Source organism: Atta cephalotes (genome assembly GCF_000143395.1).
Source record: "Atta cephalotes unplaced genomic scaffold scaffold00006, whole genome shotgun sequence".
NCBI lineage: Eukaryota > Metazoa > Arthropoda > Insecta > Hymenoptera > Formicidae > Atta > Atta cephalotes.
In genome coordinates this window covers 4,601,286-4,621,625 of record NW_012130070.1, presented here as the reverse complement: position 1 = coordinate 4,621,625, position 20,340 = coordinate 4,601,286, and the positions used below count along the sequence as shown (strand labels likewise).

At 27.2% G+C, this 20,340-nt stretch overlaps 1 protein-coding gene across 1 annotated transcript in view; it reads left to right on the top strand.

Annotated features, from left to right (window-relative positions):
- The first annotated feature begins 13,893 nt into the window (after positions 1-13,893).
- Positions 13,894-20,340, top strand: part of LOC105626722 (ATP-binding cassette sub-family G member 1) — a 25,198-nt gene continuing 18,751 nt past the window's right edge. The window contains exon 1 of the mRNA XM_012208019.1: positions 13,894-14,116. Coding sequence (XP_012063409.1) covers positions 13,894-14,116 — 223 coding nt within the window. The remainder of the gene's footprint in view (positions 14,117-20,340) is intronic.

Below are 20,340 nucleotides of genomic sequence, written 5' to 3'. Positions count from 1 at the left end.
GAGAGAGAGAGAGAGAGAGAGAGAGAGAGGAAGGAGAAAGGAGAGAGACAGAGAGGGAGATGAAGAGAAAAAAAAAGAAGACAGGGCTTCCGTCTTTCGATCTGTGGACACAAATCAAACGTTTGATTTGCAGAACTTGTTTGAAACCCAATCTGACATTTATTTTCTTGCACAAGATTCGTGAAATTTTTTTGAAGCAGTAAAAATAGATCTATATTATAAATAACAAAGATATATATATTTACATATATAGAAATAACAAAAATATATATATGTACGTATATAGAAATACAAATATTTTTATATATGTATACATATATACATACATATATACATGCATTATTTATATATGTATGGATATATAAAATACATATATTCCTGATAAAACATTTTTTATATATGAATATGTATAAATATGTATGTATAACATATAAAATATTTATAAATATGTATAATCATATATAAAATATGTCCATACATATTCATACATCCGTCTTTCTTTTGTATAATTTTTAGTATAATAGAAATAATTTTAACTTTTTAGTATAATAGAAATAATAATAATAATGTAAAAAATTGAAAATAAAAGAAATAATTTTCGCATTGTTCATTTTAGGAAAAAAACATGTTTGAAAGATGTAAAAAAATTGCTCATATATAATTAATAATTTTATATATAATTATATATAAGTAATTTTTTTACATTTCTTCAAACTTGATTTTTCCTAAAACAAACTGCGAAAATTACCTTTTTAATTATTTTTACTGTTTTCACATTATTATTATTTTCTATTACATTAAAAAGTAATTTTACAAAAGAAAGAGGGATGCATGAATATATATGGACATATTTTATATGTATATGATTATACACGTTCATAAATATTTATGTATGTTTATACATATACATATATTCATGCATGAAAAATTTTTTACCGGGATGTGTATAAAAATGAATTAGAATAAGAGAAAATATATATGGATCAGATCCACAATACAACAGTCGTAAAAGTTAACGACTCATTGTGACAGCTTTTGATATACATGGAATATGCAATCGAAATTTATGTTGAAAAGAGCGCATATATCTATGTATTATTAGGTGTAGGAAAAAGTTCGTGGCGTTTTTCCTATTAGATGGCATTAAAAAAACGAACTTTTTCCTACACCTAATATTTTCTGAAAGTAGGACGGTTTCTCGCTTATACGTACCTACTTCCATATCTCTACTCGTGACTCTCTCGTGACTCACTTCCTCTTTCACTTATTTCATCCGAATCTGCACGACGCTCAGTGCCGTCTTTGAAACGGCGCAAAAAGCGCTGAAGCCTTTTGCTTTGAATTTGTTACATACTTTCTGTACAACAATATTGCTTTATATGAAATAAAAGGCTAAGAAGCTATAGAGTTGCCAATGGTTTTGATCTAGATTATAGGATTTTTAGGAGTTTTGTCCGGTGTCTGCAATTGACAAGTCAAGTTGCATGTCCAGTTTTTAAATATATCTAATTAGTAAAACGAAATTATTATATCATGAAATTTACAATGAACAGAATTCGCGATTTTGACGTTTCTCCATCTTAAGCGCTCATTATCATGCTACAGTCAGTATTGAAAATTTTATTTTTTGATAAAATTTTATTACTTTTATTACTTATAGTGTAATATTTTCTTATATGTGTTCAAAAATATTTTTGCTTTAACAAATGTTAAACGATTTTTATTTTAACATGTTTTACGTATAAAAAAAATGTTTATAACGAATGTTAAATATCATATGTGTAAAACATAGTTCAATTTTGTGTTTAATAATAACATGTATTTTAGATTAAATAATAATAATTTATTTTATTTGAAATTAAATTTTGATTTTTGAATTGTTTGCAAAATAATATCGCATAAAATAATTTTGTATTAAATATAAAATTTAGTAAAAAATTATTTTACGATATTATTTACATATTTCTAGTTTTGTCCGATTAAATTTTGATTTCAAAGAGAAAATATCTGAGATTTTAAACTTTTACCTTGTTTTACGATGTTGAAACGATGTTTTTAAAATTAATTCAGTATCTCTGATCTTAAAGAATAAAACACTCGTGTAAACAAAAAACTCGTGTGTTTGAATTTCAATTTATTTTCGAGTTGTCTTAAATAAATGATAAATATCTACTCTTGTTTTGTTCAATTTAATATTATAATTATTGCATATCGTTTTATATGTAAAATCTCGAAATGAGATTGAAATAATATCAATATAATATTTTTAATTCATTGAAAACCCTCATCAATTTAACATTAATTTGACATCAATTTGATGAGTCATTTTTTATTAATAGAGAGAAAGAAAAAAATGATTAATCACAACAGACTTAATTATTGTTCAAATGCAATTGGTCGCTTTTCTCTCCGAGATTTCGAATCGATTTCCAGCATCGTGGATACAATTAAAAATGGTGAGCAATATAAATATATACCATGTGTATATATATATATATGTGTATATATATATATATATATATATATATATTGTGCGCGCGCGCGCGCGTGTGTGTGTGTGTGTGTGTGTGTGTACGTAAATTTTGACAAAACGCTAGTGTGTTTTTAAGACTGCCTTAAGTACAATCTAAAAATATCATAAGTTGATGAAGAATCGCATCTTAAGACATTACTGAAGACGATTTTAAAATGAGAAAATTAAGAAATGACCGTCAATTCAATGTCGAATCGATAGTGATTATTAATACTAACCAAAGAATGCTTCAAAGCATTTGTAGCATTGTAGCCTATCCTGCACTGTGGTTTATCAAATTCGACATTAGTTGCGTTCAGCAGACTTATCTGTTGCGGAGCGGATTCATGAGCGCTCACTATTATTGACGTATTCTTTTAGATAGATTAATAGCAGCGAGCGCTCACGGATTCGTTCCCCAACAGTTGAGTCTGATGAACGCAACTAGTTTCGACTTCAAAAATTATTCAAAATCGAATTGAATTTTGAACAATCAAAAATTGTTCGAAATGAAGCTGATTTTTATGTCGAAATTTTCTCGAGCCTGAATTTTTGAATCTCGAAATGATGTTGGATTTCTACTTCTTTTCGATGATTTTGATATTACTTCGATATCATTTCGATTCATTATTTCTCACTGGATAGATGTAGCAAACATCAAATATAAATATAACGTGGAAGTAATAAATAATGTAATATATGTTACCTTCTATTTATATTATAACTATATAACTTTATAGATATAATACAATCGAGTATCGAGTATGAAATTATTACATTGTTTCATTATTTATATGTTATAATAAATGAACAGTAATATAACGGCATTTATTGCATATTATATAACAATTGTTTCGTTGATATTATATTAATACTATATAATTTAAATTATGATTCTAATGTTGCGATCTCTATCCGTGACGTCACGAAGCTCTGTGCCAATTGAGTTTCAAGCTGTCGAGCGCGATAAAGCGCAACACGCGTGACTATTTGTATTTGAATCATAAGAATTTACGGACAAATGAGTATTACTGCTATAAAAGAATATTATTAGTGAATTCAGTCGCTTACATTACAAATTATATCATACTAAAAGCTGTTTCATGGAATTAGTTAAATATAAAAGCGGTAATTGTTGAGTTTAGCCTTTACATCTCCGATGTTGATTAAGTTCATTCGATGTATTTTTGCACGAAATGAACGAATTTGGTAAATAAAGTATCGCTTTACGCCGTAATGGAGATAATTAATTGTTATAGTGAAGTGTTACTATTCAGGTTAGGAAATCAGTCATCGATGACATAGAGATAGTGAAGAGAGATAGTGTTCATGAGAACATGTAAGCGAGGCTATAATAAGATATGATAAAATTGTAAACGATCTTTGATGGAAATAAATCGCTGAAAATCGCTAAAATCTTTATCAGTTGACTCAAAATGATATAATAATCAGTTAAAATAGGTCAATTGATAAAGATTTTTAACGATTTCAGTAATTTTCCGCGATTTATTTCCATCAAGAGCATTTCCAAGCGATTTTATTTCTACCAGCGACATTAATATATTCATAATATATATATAATGTATTTAAAACAATTATATAACAAAAATATAATTATTATATGAACATTGAAACGTTTACACAACAAAAATGTAACTATTATAACAATCCATAACATATAGCAAGTCCTATATAAATACTGTTCATAGTCTCTGTTATTCATCTGAGTGGGAAATTACAATTAACGAGAATGCATGTTGCATCCTAGTTACATAACCTGTTATATTCGGATTTATAAATGTTACATTAATGGTATACAACTGCGTTTGCTGGGTATATAAGAGGCTCGATTCTTGATTCGCTTTTGCTATAGTTCATTAACATCAATGAAATTGTAGATAATTCTGTGTTATTAATTGCTTTGTGCATGCGCAATTTTTTTTTGAAGTATTTAACAATAATTACAGTATCAACAGCGGTTTCCATTTTTTCTTATTGAGAATTGACTTTTTATGCACTATAATTAACAGTCATATAATTATTGATTATTTTCTATAAAATAGACAATTCAATGCATTCTTAATTGTTTGATAATTATTCCAGTAGGATGTTTTTCCCCTCAGTGTAACAAACATTGAGTTGTAACAAACATTATTGAGTGATTGTGCCAAGCTTTATGTTTGAAATATTCTCATAATAAATCATTAAAAAATTATATCAGCTTTTAAATTTTCTCGCAGTGTATTAAAGACTCCGCATAAACCTTATGGAAATTGAATTTCGGTCGAATTGGCTGAAAATTTAATATGTTGTAAATCTTATCGTCCTGATAAAAAGTCTCTACAGGCCCCTATAATGAACCGTTTCACTTTTAAGAGGCGTCATTTTTCAAAACGTTAATTTATTTCCTTTTTATATAATTCTAAGAATTTTTTGTCAACTTTTTAATACTGCATTTTCTTATTTGGGCAACTATTTTTACCAACATGAGAAAATGCGGTTCTAAAAAATTCTGAAAAAATTTTCAGAATTCTATTGTATGAGAATTGAAAATAAACAATTTTTGCTACTTACTGTTTTTTTGTAAAGTTGATAGTACTTAAGTAAAAAATTATTAAAAACTAATATTTGATGATTTTTAGTAATTAATATCTTGTTAATTATTGCGAAAATTGTAAAATGATATAGGGCTTTTCGACTCATGTCAGTTAATCCGCTTTATCCCTGCGAGAGTTTTATCGTTACTTATCGAACCATGTTAGATTCTTATTAATTTACAACAAAAACCTGAACCTTATTAACCTTATTAATTTATCTTATTACAGTATTGGACAATTAAAATTACATTTTTATTTAAACATGGAACGTATACGATTTCTCTATTCAAAAAATTCGCGCATTTAAAAAATTCATTCAAGTGAAGGCGCGTTATTGCGTACTTATTATACAAACACGCAATTGCATTGACAGCGTGCACAAAAAAATCATCTTTATTATTGTTATAAATAATAATGATGATGATTCAATGATTTGTGCACAATGATAAAAACCGCAATAAATGTACACGGAAAAAACTGTTACAGTTGCATAAGTAAAAATCACTCATAATATATTTCAATTATAAAAACTATATAAAAATTGATACGAGGAAATGTACTTATTTTTTAGTAAATTTATTGATTTTTTGTAGTTTTTTATTTAAAATTTGTATTATCTCTCTTATTTTATGGAAACTATTTAAATATTATGAAAAGTTAATTGAATGTGGTATATTTATAGATCATTTGTAAATTTACTTCTAGTATCGCTAAATTTATTTGTAATATTACATGGATTCAAATTTCACTCCTATACAGTAAATTTACAGCTTGGCGTGGAATAAAATAATAATATTATGCCACTGACAGTTTATTTATTTTATTTATTTTATCGAGATTTAGAAAAAATGTACATATGCATTAGCATATGCGCATCATATTCTGAGATCTGCACTGGAACTTTCCATTCTTCATAAGCGATGTCATGAGTGTAGTTTCCGATTCTATCTTCTAATTAATAACAGCATTTTAACTTGATTAATAAAAAGTCAGTATTACAAAAATAAGAACTATACTGTGAATTATATAGTGTGTCAGTATGTGTGAGTGTGTGTTCAGTTCATAAAACTTGTACTAACTTGTATTAACTTTTAAATCTATATTAAAACTTATAAAGGAAAGTCGTCGATACTGACATAGCGATCTTCCTAAAGCGATACTCCCTTATTTCTTAAACTATTGCACTTTATTAATATTAATAAAATCATGATCTATTTAGCTAATTAAAGAAGTACAAACTCATATATTTGTGGCTTATTTATATATTAAATTAACTAAAAATGAATTTTATGAATGCGGAAATAAAATTCTTATGATTTTCTTTTGCAAATTACATAGTTTTAAATAATAGTGATTATATTATTTATAATATTACGTCGTTTGAAATGCTTGTAGTTTCCTAAATCAGTTTTATTTATATTATTTTTTCTCTCAGTTTTTTTTATAGTACGATTTAAAATTGGGATCTAGTATAAAACGTCACACCTGTCTATAAAACAGACCATAAACTAACTTAATCCTTATAATATTAGGTTTTTTTTAATGCCATCTAATGCCACGAACTTTTTCCCACACCTAATATTTATAGTGTCAAATAGTTCTATTGGAGCTGAAAGCAATTGTGCATATGTGGTAAAAGTTTTGAAAAACTATCGCGTCACATATTTGCATCTTGCAAAATAGCATAAAGTAAATATGCATATACTTCAATAAAAATGTTATATAACGAAGTGGAAAGATTCTGAACAATCTTATATACATTTACTTATAGATACTTTATACAGATAATTTCTGTAAAAGAAAAAGAATAGGAATACGCAGCATTACTGCCTACTGTTAGTTTTGGAATCCATTTTATCAGACACTCATTTTTGCTTATCTTACGAAAAAATTAATTATTGCAAAATTGCAAACAATATTATAAAAACTGCTTATACTAGCTGATAAGAGACATTTTTTAGCTTGCACTTATGTTTTTAAGGTTTTATTTTTACCTTTTGTTTAAGAAATATTATCTAAAAACAAAATGATATGTCAGTATCAATAACTCTTTTTCTAATATCAACTTGTTATCTTTTGTCTTGATTAGATTAAATAACTATGACTTTGTTTAACATTAGTAAATAAGAATATATAGTAAAAAATGATTTATTGTGTTACACTATGTCTTTTTTTAGAAAGTAGCTAAAATTTTTCAAGTTTGTTTTTTTTTAAAGAGACATATTAAGAAATCTTAATTGTTAATATATGTCCTTCTTATTATCCCAACCAAATGTATTGATGAGCGGAAATTATCATTACTTCTGGTTGTGACAAGCATAGTGTTTTTTTCGTGTATATTAAATTATGCGTTAATGACTTCGTAATGATTCGTACAATTGATAGATAAGAAAAACACAGGCACAGTTTGTACGGTTTTTGCATAATTCTTCAATAAAACGATCAGAAATAGATATTCGTTTTTTTATTCTTTGTGCTTAAAAACACATGGGATAGATTATAAAATCTAGGTCTCGGATCGCGTATCGGAAACATAATCATGTTCAAGAAGTTATACTCATAGTCGAAGTAAAAGTAAAAGTCCTAGTAAAATTTGCGATATTATTGAACGAAAATCAATGTGAATGTAACGTAAGGTCGATACAAGCCGAAACATTCCAGTTTATGCGCCATGTCCGGGTTTTTTTCTTCGGTGAATATAATCCTCTCAAACTGATGTCTCTGTAACATAATTACTGATGCTAGATTGATGAAGTCTATTTAATTTATGATGAATAAAAAACTAACAACTTATATAATAATTTCAATTAATTTCAATTAAGGAATCAAAAATCTCATTTTATCATAATTATTTTTTAGAAATCTACCTTTTAAAGAAATAATTTTGAATTCTAAATCTCTGCTAAATTTTTTATTTTATTGTATTAATTTTTTTATTTTGTTAAAAACTAGATCCTTAATACAGTATGATATATTGATCTTTATAAACTTCTTTCAATTTCTGTTAATTTCTCTGTGAGACCTTTAATAACAATTGATTAATTCGCGATAAATAAAATAAAACTTCATTTTGAAAAAAATAACTATTTGCTTCGAAAATTGCGGTGAATTAATTTATGTTGTGACATCGATGTGTTTTTAATTTTATTATATTACGCGATAGATCTCTGTATATCTGTTCAGCAATAAAATTTATGCAAAAATTTATAGAATATAGTTTTTCTGTTTTTTTGTTCAACAAAAAAAAGGTGACTATAATCTGCCGATAAAATATATCCATTACCTTGACGCAAAACAATCGCGTGAGAATCATCGAATTATACTTAAACGGAAGGAAGCTTTTATATAAGCTTGATAAAATTATAATTTGGACGTATTTGTTAATGATATATTAATTATTACGCGTTAAAAAACAAATAAACAAATAAATAATTTTTTTTATCGATGTTTTCCGATTTCGAAAAAATATATAGCAGAAAATTTTCTCGGAATATCAAAAGGTAGTTACTATTTCTTTATTAATTCTTAAACTTTCTAGAATTATAGTCCTGAAATCGTGCAACGGTATAAAATTAGAATAGAATAGAACTTTATTACTTCAGCTTACTATTGTTAAGAAGGGATTTGATTTATAATGAATCTCTTAAACACACTCATTCTTCCACACCGCAGATAAAACAAAATCTAAATTATTTGATTCTATCTTTATTTCTTATGCACTACACCGTAAATATCTTGTTCCTAATTTTCTGTTCGTTTCCTATCTTGAGTTACTTTAATCTATCCTATCACGGTTCCGACTCTCAGTACAGATTTCTTTATCTTATAATCTATAAATACCCTTGCATAGCTTCACTAAAATATATAATATATTACATAAATATAAAAATATATAAATACATCGCATAATGTAATACAATACAAACACATAAAAATATCTCCTAGCATTTCTAATTCAGTATATTTTACACAGCTAGATCTTATTCCACTACCTACAATATATTACTCCATGACATTATCCCGATAATGTGTAATTATTCTCTCTTCATCAATTCTCTTTTTTCTAATCTCTTTTTTTCTTTCTCTCTTTAATTTACTTAAAACTTTACATTTTTCTGAATCTAATTCTTCGCTTCCTCCATATTTCTTCCCTATCTTCTCCTAAATCCCTGAACCAATTACATATTTTTTGACGTTCCTCCACATAATTGTTCTATGTAATCCATCCTTATTCCGCAAAATACGCAGCTCCTATATTCCTTATCTAACCAATATTTATTTCCTTCCTGTATATTTCCGCATCTAAGTCTTACTTATCGATGTAAAATTTAATATAATGTATTTACGAATAGGCGAAATTGTTGGTAAACGATCGAAGCAACAGATTTTCTAATGCGAATCGGAGAAATCCTTTCGATTTTTTTAAACAAAATCATCCTCGAGGATGTACGTATGTCTCATTTCTTTCAAAGTTCGTTCTTGAAGATACTACCATTGTGCATTCAACATTAACATAATGAGTACTCGACAGACTTATCATCGTGATGACCTCGAGAAACGAACATGAGAGCCTTTGTCAGAGTCTCTTTGTCAGATAGCATTTAATAGTAAATTTAGAGTATACTCGTGAGATGTCTACAAATTATACATCTGCAATTTTACTTCTCGACCTTTGTTTCTGCAGTCAGTTATTAGCTGCGTGAATGTTGTGTTAGAAATTCTTTTGCATCAGATTGCGTCAGATTATTATAAGTATGATACGCAAAGAAATTTATTCTGTTACATTTCCAACTGGATTCGCTGACTTTATATATGAATTGCAAAAAGTGACTAATTAAGGCAGCTGTGAAAATTAAAAAATATGGTAAAACTGGACAAAAGGGGATTTTTATCCGTTACGTTATGAAAGTTGAAAATGAGAATCTTGCGCCCCTTTGCAGGAGGGGGGGGGGAGGAGGTGAGAGTCGAAGAGAGAGTAGTGCGTCCCTGAAACACGGCAAATATAAAAATAATTAAATAAACTCGATATGTATAAAGAATTTTAATTGATAGATAAATCATTTAATGTATACATACAACTCAGTCTTCACTTTTTGACTGTACAATTCTGGATGAGAGTCGCTTCACATGGAAAATAAAATATGTTTTAAAGCAGAGAATTTTTGTTTCGTGTAGTAGAAAAGAGACTTTATTTTTTAAACTTCTTTGTTAATAACTTTTTAACGAAAGACGACTGACGAATAAAATTTGTTTAAGGTCATTCAGGGTCGTGACCTTGACAACATATGTCAAGATTATTGACGACTGCTACCCTTTTGTCCAGTTTTACTAAATTTTAGTACATATTTATTAAATTATATATGTGCCATTCTGTTCTACAACTTTTCTCCATCTTTCAGGCAACTTGAAAATTTCATCCTTCCAGAATCTCTCAGGTTTTTCAGCGAAAAACTTTTCTAAGTGATTTTTTACCTCGACAAAGAGTTGAAGCTTTTTCCATTAAAAGAATTTTGTAATGATCGAAATCAGAGGGCGCGAGATCTAGTGAATATGATGGGGTAGAACATCCCAATCGAGCTCCAACAACTTTTGTTAAGTTATCAAAGACACATAAGGCCGCGCATTGTCCTGATGAAACACGATGCCCTTCCGATTCGCTATTTCTGGACGTTTTTGTTCAATTGCTGTCTTCAATTCGTCTAATTCATATAATTTATATAACAATACTTCTCTGAATTTATCGTCTCGTTGTTTGATAAAAGCTCATAATATAGGATCCCTTTCCAATCCCATCAGACACAGAGCATGACCTTCTTTGGATGAAGACCGGCTTTTGGGGTGGCTAAAGGTGATTCATTCTGCTTTCCCCAAGATCTTTTTTGCTCAACATTATTGTAATGATCCATTTTTCATTCCCCGTCAGTAGTTGCTTCAAAAATGGTGTCTCCTCGTTGCATTTATAGAACAAGTCGCAAATGGAAATGCGATCCATCAGATTTTTCTCCGTTAAATCATGGGAAACTCATACAGCAAAACAGTTTATTAGCCAAGCTTCACAAAATGCTCGTGGATAGTGAATTTTGACATATTCAACATTTCTGCTAATTTACGTGTCGTATAGCGTGTTATTGTCGATCAGTTTTAATCTGATCTTCATCTGTGGTAGAGGGCCTACCCGGGCGTTTTTGATCTTCAAGGTTGAAATCATCAGCTTTAAACCTAGCAAACCACTTTCGCACAATTCTTTCAGCTACAATACCTTCGTCATAAACAGCGCATATCTTGTTTGCCTCTTGTGTGGCATTTTTGCCTTTCCGGTAAAAGAAAAATATTGAATACTTAAAATACACTTTGTTTTCTTCCATATTCAAAGGCGTATAAAACTGACAAAAATTAACATATCGCAACCAAATTTTTTTCCAAATACGTATGCCTGAAGTACCGTCTTTTACGATATGTACGCATGTCATTTGTTTTCAATCATTCTGATATTCAGACCTGTCCTTACGCCTAAAATCGGCGCGAACTTTCCGGACAACAATATTACAGTTGTATATGACAATTCTTGCGTTCATTTTTATTAAAATGGTTATAATATTAAATATATTCTATATCCCTTTTTGATTTAATGTACATTGTTATTCATTACTTGTTGCTAATCAATACTTTTATTATATTATATTGAGTTATTTATATGATACACGTTTACACTTATATAATTTAAGATGGGTCGCAGGAAAACATCTTTTTATTATGTTAAAAAAGTAATTAATTTGTAAACGAGTTTGTGATAAATTTATTTCTTCAATGTATCGACATACGTAAACATTAGTTGGAGTCTGATCGATTTTATAGTTTAATATATATAGTTTTTCAGTTTAATAAATTAGTACATGTTTCCATTTTCCTTTTACATTAAACTTTCAAAATCGCACTTCGTTTATTGAAATAAAAATTTGCGTCATTTGTATTGTTCTTTCTTTTATTCGGGTTTATTATTCGCATAGATCATGCAAAGTATCTGACTGCAAATTCATTTTGCGAAATTATGTGTGTATTGATTATCGCAATTTTTACGCAATACTTACTGTTAATTTTTTAGTTAAAATTTACATAAACATTACGATTGATTGCGATTATGATTGATGCTCATTTATTCTTTGCTCTTTCTATGCAATTAAGATTTAATCTTATTAAATATAAAAAAAATTAAAAATTATATAAAATGATGCAAGATAAAAAACAAGGATCGATGTGATTATAAATCTGGAACATGAAATTAATTAATCTATATAAATCAAGACAATCGAATAAATTAAAAAGCGAAAGGCATATAATAACTATGGTTGAATATAATATTTGCATTGTAGATGGATCGTATTAAATATTTTATTGTTTTATGCACTAAATAAAAATTTTTTTTATTTTTTTTTCAAAACTGATTATTTTTGTTTATGATACGTTTATTTTTTAGGCCAGATAAACAGATTAATTCTCACTATGCGATCAATTTGCAAAATACAAAAACCGTTTTCTCAGCGCAACAAATGATTTTATTTTTGTCATTGCTAATGGCAATAGGAGAACCAATAATTTGATGCCTCTCGATCGTAATGTGGGGTAACGAAGTTAAAAATTGATATGATCAATATTCGTGATCATCTGCATAAAACACAAATAATTCGATATCTTGTTTTTGTTTTTTATAAGATAAATTTCTTTTGCATATCCGTCTCACAATAATTCAGTCGAAGTAACGATTAAACAAACCGGTTTTTTATGCGATTATCCTTCACTTTTGCACTTTTAATCGGTTTTTCCTAATTACTTATTTATTAGAACGACAATAAGTTGATCCGTCATTTGCAAATAACAATGTAAAGCTTTTATAAATATCGCAACGTCAGATTGTGTGTATAATAGATATGTTCAGATATGTACATATATATACATATACATGTACATGTATGTATTATATATTACAATTTATATCACAAATTTTTAATAAGAGGATAACGAAATCAATTTTTAATAAGAAGATAATGAAATTAATTTTTAACAAGAAGATAATGAAATTAATATTTAATAAGAAGATAATGATTCATGTTTTATTTACATATGCATGAGCATGATTCTTTATCCGAAAGAGAATGTATTATATGGAACATAATAAACATGATATTTTTAATATAAGGTGGAGTTAGTAATTAACAAGACAATTGGAAAAAAATTATTTGATTTAGTTCGTAGAGTCTAGATTTATCTCGTAATATATGTAGATATATCGCATAAACTTGTTTCTGTCTTTGTAAAATAATTTTTTTGTAGCTGTTGCACATTTTCTCGTAACACTATTAATCATCACATTTTATCGATCAACTTTTTTTTTTAATTGGCTTTACTGTTGCACAGTATATTTATTCTTTTATTATTGCTTAAATGTTTATTCACTCAGTCGATTCGAATATTATTAATTCTTTATACATATAAACGGTATTTTAACAAACAATTAGCACATTTTTTCGTTATAATTAAATCTTAATTATAAATTATTCTGACACATGATCCTAATTTCGTTTCAGGTTGAACCAATAAGGCATGTAAGAGCAGGAGTCATCGAGAACGATAAAAGCGAATGTGACAAATTGCAAAGTGAAAATTGAAAGAAAGTACAGTGAACGTGCGCACTCAATCTGAGACATTGTGACGTTTCTCTTCTTTATTTTTTATTTGTGTGTCGCTAGCGAGTTTGTGTTCCGAATCATCACCTTATCTGCATTTGCTATGACCACTCCGACGCCTTGTTCGCCATCGCGATCTTCTTTGAACTGCTGCCAGTTCGACCACAGCAGTCAAGACGACATGCGAGACTCGGCTATTATACGCAACAACAATTATTTTCTACAGCAGGAGAAATACTCTTTTCCAAAGAGGCCCGAACTTGACCTGACGTTCCGCGATATACGCTATCGCGTTAAAGAATGGAGCGTACGCAACTTCTCAATCAGTAAGTATAAATAATATATTATTGTTTATAAATAGTATAATACATTAGTAAGTAAGAAAATGTAAGTATTTAAAACTCCGTTTCGAGTTTTAAATACTTATATTTTAATTATTATTATTAACTTTTATTTTCTTATGGGCAAGTGAAAATGATCCTCCTCGATTTTTTTCTTTGTGTTTTCTTGAAACATTTATTTTTGCGATTGTTTACATTATCTTGTACGTTTCAGCTCATCTTCAGCGAATGTTTGAATGTTCGTGATTAATTTTTTCACATAATGTTCATTACTGATTTGCAACGGGTGTAATCTCGAATTTCCTAGGTTGAGTTTTTATTCTGTCCAAATTAATTTTTGGAATAACACTGTGATTAATAATTTTATATGAATATTTAGTCTTTAAATTGAAATTTCGAATAACTTATCCGTTGTTTGCCAGAATGAGAAGTACATTTTGTTTAATGATATTTTAATTACAACATTTTTCAGTGCTTATAATTGTCTTCTGTTGCGATACTAAGTAAAAATATTAGATATTGTAGTCAATGAACGAATCAAGATTGAACGAATGATCTTACGGAATTAGAAATTCTTTATAATGCTCGTGTACGCATGTGCAAAAATTCGGTGTCGATTTTTTAATTTATGCTGTTTTCTTGCATTATAATATGCAGCTCTGATATTAGTCTCTTTTCCAAATATCTTTTGTTGTCCAATATTTTTATATCTTCCCACTCAAAATGGGATTATTATATCCTCCCACTCATGATTATATTGCATTCTATGCTCTGTTATGACAGACGGGTTGGCAGTATTTTTGTTAATATTGTTACAATGTTCATTGATCCTAGTTTTTAATTTTAAATTTTCCGGCGTGTTCCACGTACGAAGCATTGCAATCTTTGCACGATATTCTGTATATTCTATATAATAATTCCGGCAAATACGCTACGCTGGGATTTATGCTGCAGAAGAAAAAAATAAAAGGAGAGGGGATAATTTTTCTGCACTACTCTGTTACGTACCTTCTTTCACTACTCTGTTTCACTAATACTCTGTTATACTAATACATTAGTTGTGTTATGATTTCAGCTTCTTACTGTTAATATTAATGAAATTATTGTGAGTTGAATCGATTTGTCATAAGTAACGTCATCATAAATTATAATCTATATAAAATGGTTATTATAGAGCGTGTAAAAGAGTGGTTATTTCGTGATACATACGTGTAGTGGAATAGTAAAGCATGTTGTATAGCAAAATACAAGTGCTTTGCTTTCATATTCTTTGTTTAGTTTATTGTCTTGTATATCTCACCTGTTTGGGATGTACAGCATTTTTAGCGGGCGGGATTTATGCCCAAAACATAAAGCGCAGATTGAATTCATGTATTAAATGCAATAAACGCAGTATATAAAATATGTACCTCATGTCACAACACTTGTAATATATGTAGAAAGATTGTAATTATTATTTATTTCCATTTACTATTCTTATTCCTTAATAGAACTTCATAAACACATTTTACACATTTTATTGTCATTTTACGTCTTATTTATATGCATTAATTGTAAATTTTTCATGAGCCGTACATATCCTCCCCCTCCCGCTATGAGTAGTCATATATTCCACTCCTATGGAATATTCGGCAAAAATGCAAGGGTTTCAAAAAGTTTATTTTTTAATATAAAAAATAAATAATAAAGATTTCTAATATTTTTTTCACAGTAATAGACAGTACAAATCATCAGTTTTTACTAATATAATTCGTTTACTTTAAATATAATAAATAATATTTAATAAATTAAGTTTTTGATAGGTGCGGCATATATATCAGAGTTATATATCCTATTACGTTTTTCTTTGATTCAAATGGGAGGATATCTTTTTGTGTTTTATTATCCTGTTTAGGTTTATTAATGCTGAAATAGGTTAATTTTGATGTGAGATATAAAAAAACTTTATCTTTACAATAAATTCTATGTCTATTAACATTATTGTGATAACATCATTGCGTTTATTATATATCTGAAGAGGTTTATTATATATCCTAATCGAAAGATCGAAACATATTATAACGTAATATAATTATAATCAATTAGGATTTAATGATTTCTATCTTGTAATATCTTGATTTTTTAATATAAAATTTGTATTTTTAGACTCTTATATAAGCTCTAAGCGTCTTATATAAGCTAAAACTCTTATATACCTTTTATTATATTTAATTTTTATGAATAAATATAATAGTGGACTGTTGATTAGATGAGATAATAACACACAGACGAATTAAGAAACAGAAACGAGAGTAATTATTTCTTACGTAATTTTTCACATTGAATCGAAATCTGGCAACAGAATTGTTCCATCACGTTCCATTTCGAGTATCGATCGAGATTCTAACCTAATATTACAAAAAACGCTTTTTTTTAGTATATCCGAGTTTCTGCCGTATTTAGAGTGTATCTCTCTCAATTATCATTAGCATTAATTTTACATGAAAGCACTAAATCTTACCTTTCAAACCTATATTGTTTTAACTTGATATCATTTTTTTTGCAGTTAACTAATAAAGTTAATCAAAAATCATTTTTTAATGCTTCACTATAAGAACTTTCAAGAGTACAAAAAATTTGAGATGATAAATTGAATTTTCGGAGTTTCAGTAACAACTGGGTAAATGATATACGTAAATATACTGTCAAGAAATGGAGATATATTTCTTATTCATTGGCAGAAAATTGAATTAAAGTTTTCAAATTCTAAGTCTTTAATATCTAAACTCCTGAGCCATAAATCACCAATCCTTAAACTCTAAAATCAATTTTGATTTATAATTTTATAAGCAAAAAATCAATTCTGAAAACTTTAAACGCGTTTTTCTCAAAACGAGGTTTTCAAAGTCAGTGTACACGATAACTTTTACAATTCTTAATTGACTCACTTGAAATTTGCATAGATTACTTTCAGATATTTAATGTAGATACGTATGTAGGACTTTTGCGATATATTGAAAACTTTTTTTGTTATTATCATTAAATGATAACATTTTTTGATCGAAAATGTTACTTTTTCTTCAAACATTTACCATTTTTACAAAAATAAATATTTTGAAATAATCCTATGTACTTCTCTAACTTTAAGAATATAGATAATAAGAATTTTTGGATTTTTGTTTCATCTTAAAAGATATAGAAAATTCCATGCACACCGCATACGCACTGGCCAAAAAAAGAGATTTGATGGTGCTGATGTAGTACCATTTTGTGTGATAAAAATTAAAAAAAAATTTTTTGTACTCTTGAAAATTCTTATAGTGAAGCATTGAAAAATGATTTTTGATTGACTTTATTAGTTAACTGCAAAAAATTGCCAAAATTTGGTATCATTTTTAGGTCTCAAGAGTAGTTCCCCCTTAACGTCATTAACATTTGTGACATGCATTTCAAACGCGATATTTCTTGTTGAAAATCAGGAAAATTTCTCAATAAAAAAAAAACGGAGATGTAATAAATTATTTACCGCAATTGATTAAGAAATATAATTGATTGATTCATTAAGAAATATATTTCTCATTCCATAATTTAAAAAAAATATTTTCTAATTTTTTAAATTTTATAACATTCCATTAGAAATTATACTTACAAAAAATCTTAGAATTTATGATATTTCATAATTAACATACAATAGAAAATTCTGAAAAAAGACGTAAATTTTCTGAGAAGTATTCCACTTCGTCTAAAAAATGTGAGAAAGTTATAAAATCATATATTATAGAAATTCTGAAAAATTATATAAAAAATTCTGAAAAAAATTTTCACCAGGGATACTTCCTTAAACTGTATGAAATAAAATTACAATACCATTCAGTATCATTCTTTAACTTTTAACATCTTCTATGATATATTTTTTTGTTTGATTATCATTTAATTCTTGGGTTATCAAAGATTATTATTACATTAAAGCTTATATACTTATTCCTTAGTTTTAACATTGAACAATTTTTTTGCAGTTTTATTTTTTATATGATCGTTATAAAAATATTTTGTAGGTATAATTTACGAGATTTCGTATTTTTAAAATAATCTTACTACACAAAAAGAGAGAGAGAATGATTTAAAATATGGTTTCTATATTTTTCAAAACATATAATATTAATATGGATATATTATTATTATTATTTTGTCACATTTATATATTTTCGTATATGTTACGAATTTGTATAAATGTAAATGCATTAATATTATTGTAATATAAATTTCTATGTCTCATAAAATAATAAATTTGGAATTTAACATTATTATGATAGAATTCTTTTTAGATTCATAAAGATATAGTCGCACGTGAGTGAAAGCAGATTGTAATTATTACAGTGCTCGCAAATTGTTCAATGAGGCTATGAGATAATGAGAGACTAAAGATATTTTTAATCTTGAATAACTCGCAAAAATTCCATAATGATACAAGAAAACGAGAGTATATTAAAGATTTTAATTGATTTAAAATATTATTCAAATATATGTCAATGTGCGTGTCACATAAAAAGCATATTGAAAAAGACCCTTGTGACGTTTAAAATAATAATTTGACGATTAATTGCTTTAACAATCATATATTGCGTGACGTACAATACTTCAAGAGAAAGTATTTGTATCATATAGCTGTACGATAAAAGAAGTATACGATGAAGAAAGTTTTAAACGGAGAAAGTCGCGCCGCACGTTTTGAAAATATAACGTACAAATTCACGCGGCGATAGAATTATAATTAACAATAAATTATCAGCTATTTCGAAATATGGCAATAGGATGTCAATGTAAGAATATAATCGAAAACAAAATTTAATGAATTTAATGAAACAAGTCATGATTCTTAGCAGCTAAGCATTTTATTATTAAATTAAATATGTTGAGAAGGAGAGAGAGAGAGAGAGAGAGAGAGAGCATAAGAATAAAGAATCATAATACACATTTAAAACTAGAACAGAAACATTCACTGCAATATAAAAAAAATGTGTCTCTATTAATAGTATCAATACTAAAATTATAATGCAATTATCATTTTCTTCCGTTGTTATTACTTCATTTATTTATATTATTAATATAAAAAATTATTGTTTCTAACTTATTAATACTTATACTATAAAAATATACTTTTAATAAATTATTAAATTTTTCCTATAAAACTAAAATTTTATTAGTATTACTTTACTTATTCCATAAATCATTATTAAACATTATTAAATATTATTTCAATTTAAACTATAATTTATCCCATAGCTTATTTTCTTAAATAATAATATTAATATAATAATAATAATTCAATTATAAATTTGAATTGAAATGTCGATCCGACGAGCAGCAATCATATCTTATTTCTACGTCTTCATAATATTTATCATTCTCGATAATTTGTGACAAGTTGCTCATAAAAAAAACATTAATAACAATTTAAATTTATGATTTTTTATATATATATATATATATATATATTAGGTATGGGAAAAAGTTCATGGTCGTTTTTTTAATGCCATCTAATGGGAAATATATATATATATATATATACATATATTTGTGTTTCCTTTTTCTGGGAATTGTATTCTATATAGATACAATTAATTATACTAGTGTTCAGTAAAATATTATTTATGTTTGCTATATTGTACTGTTAATAATAGCATTTATCTTAGAGAAAGGAAGTATCTTGCTGTATAATTCTTTTTTATATATATAACGAGACGTAAGTGTGACAGTGCTTTATAGAACGCATATTTTATTATTTATATCTAATTTATTATGTAAATATTCTTTTCAAATTCATGAACGAAATAAATTATTTCAAATTGCAAAATAATGCAAAGTAATGCAAAGCGCGCGGCGAAATTTTTTGCTGTAATAAATATTGTCTGAATGTGCATTTTAAAAGAAGTGGAAAAAAAATATTTTGATTACATGTGTTTATATACGATCATTATTTGGACAATTTTTTTTATAACGGATAAAAATATTCATAATATAATATTCATAACATAATAAAATATAAAACAATTCAGATAAGAATATAAGATTGTATAAAATCAATAAAATGCGATACAATGTATGCTTGCGTGTGTGCCGAGTTGTGTACAAAATAAAGCGAAAAATATACAGGGTGTTTGGAAATTAGTGATAAGTCTTTCGCACAGGGACAGAATGGCACTATTGCGAAAATTGTAAAATAGTAGAGG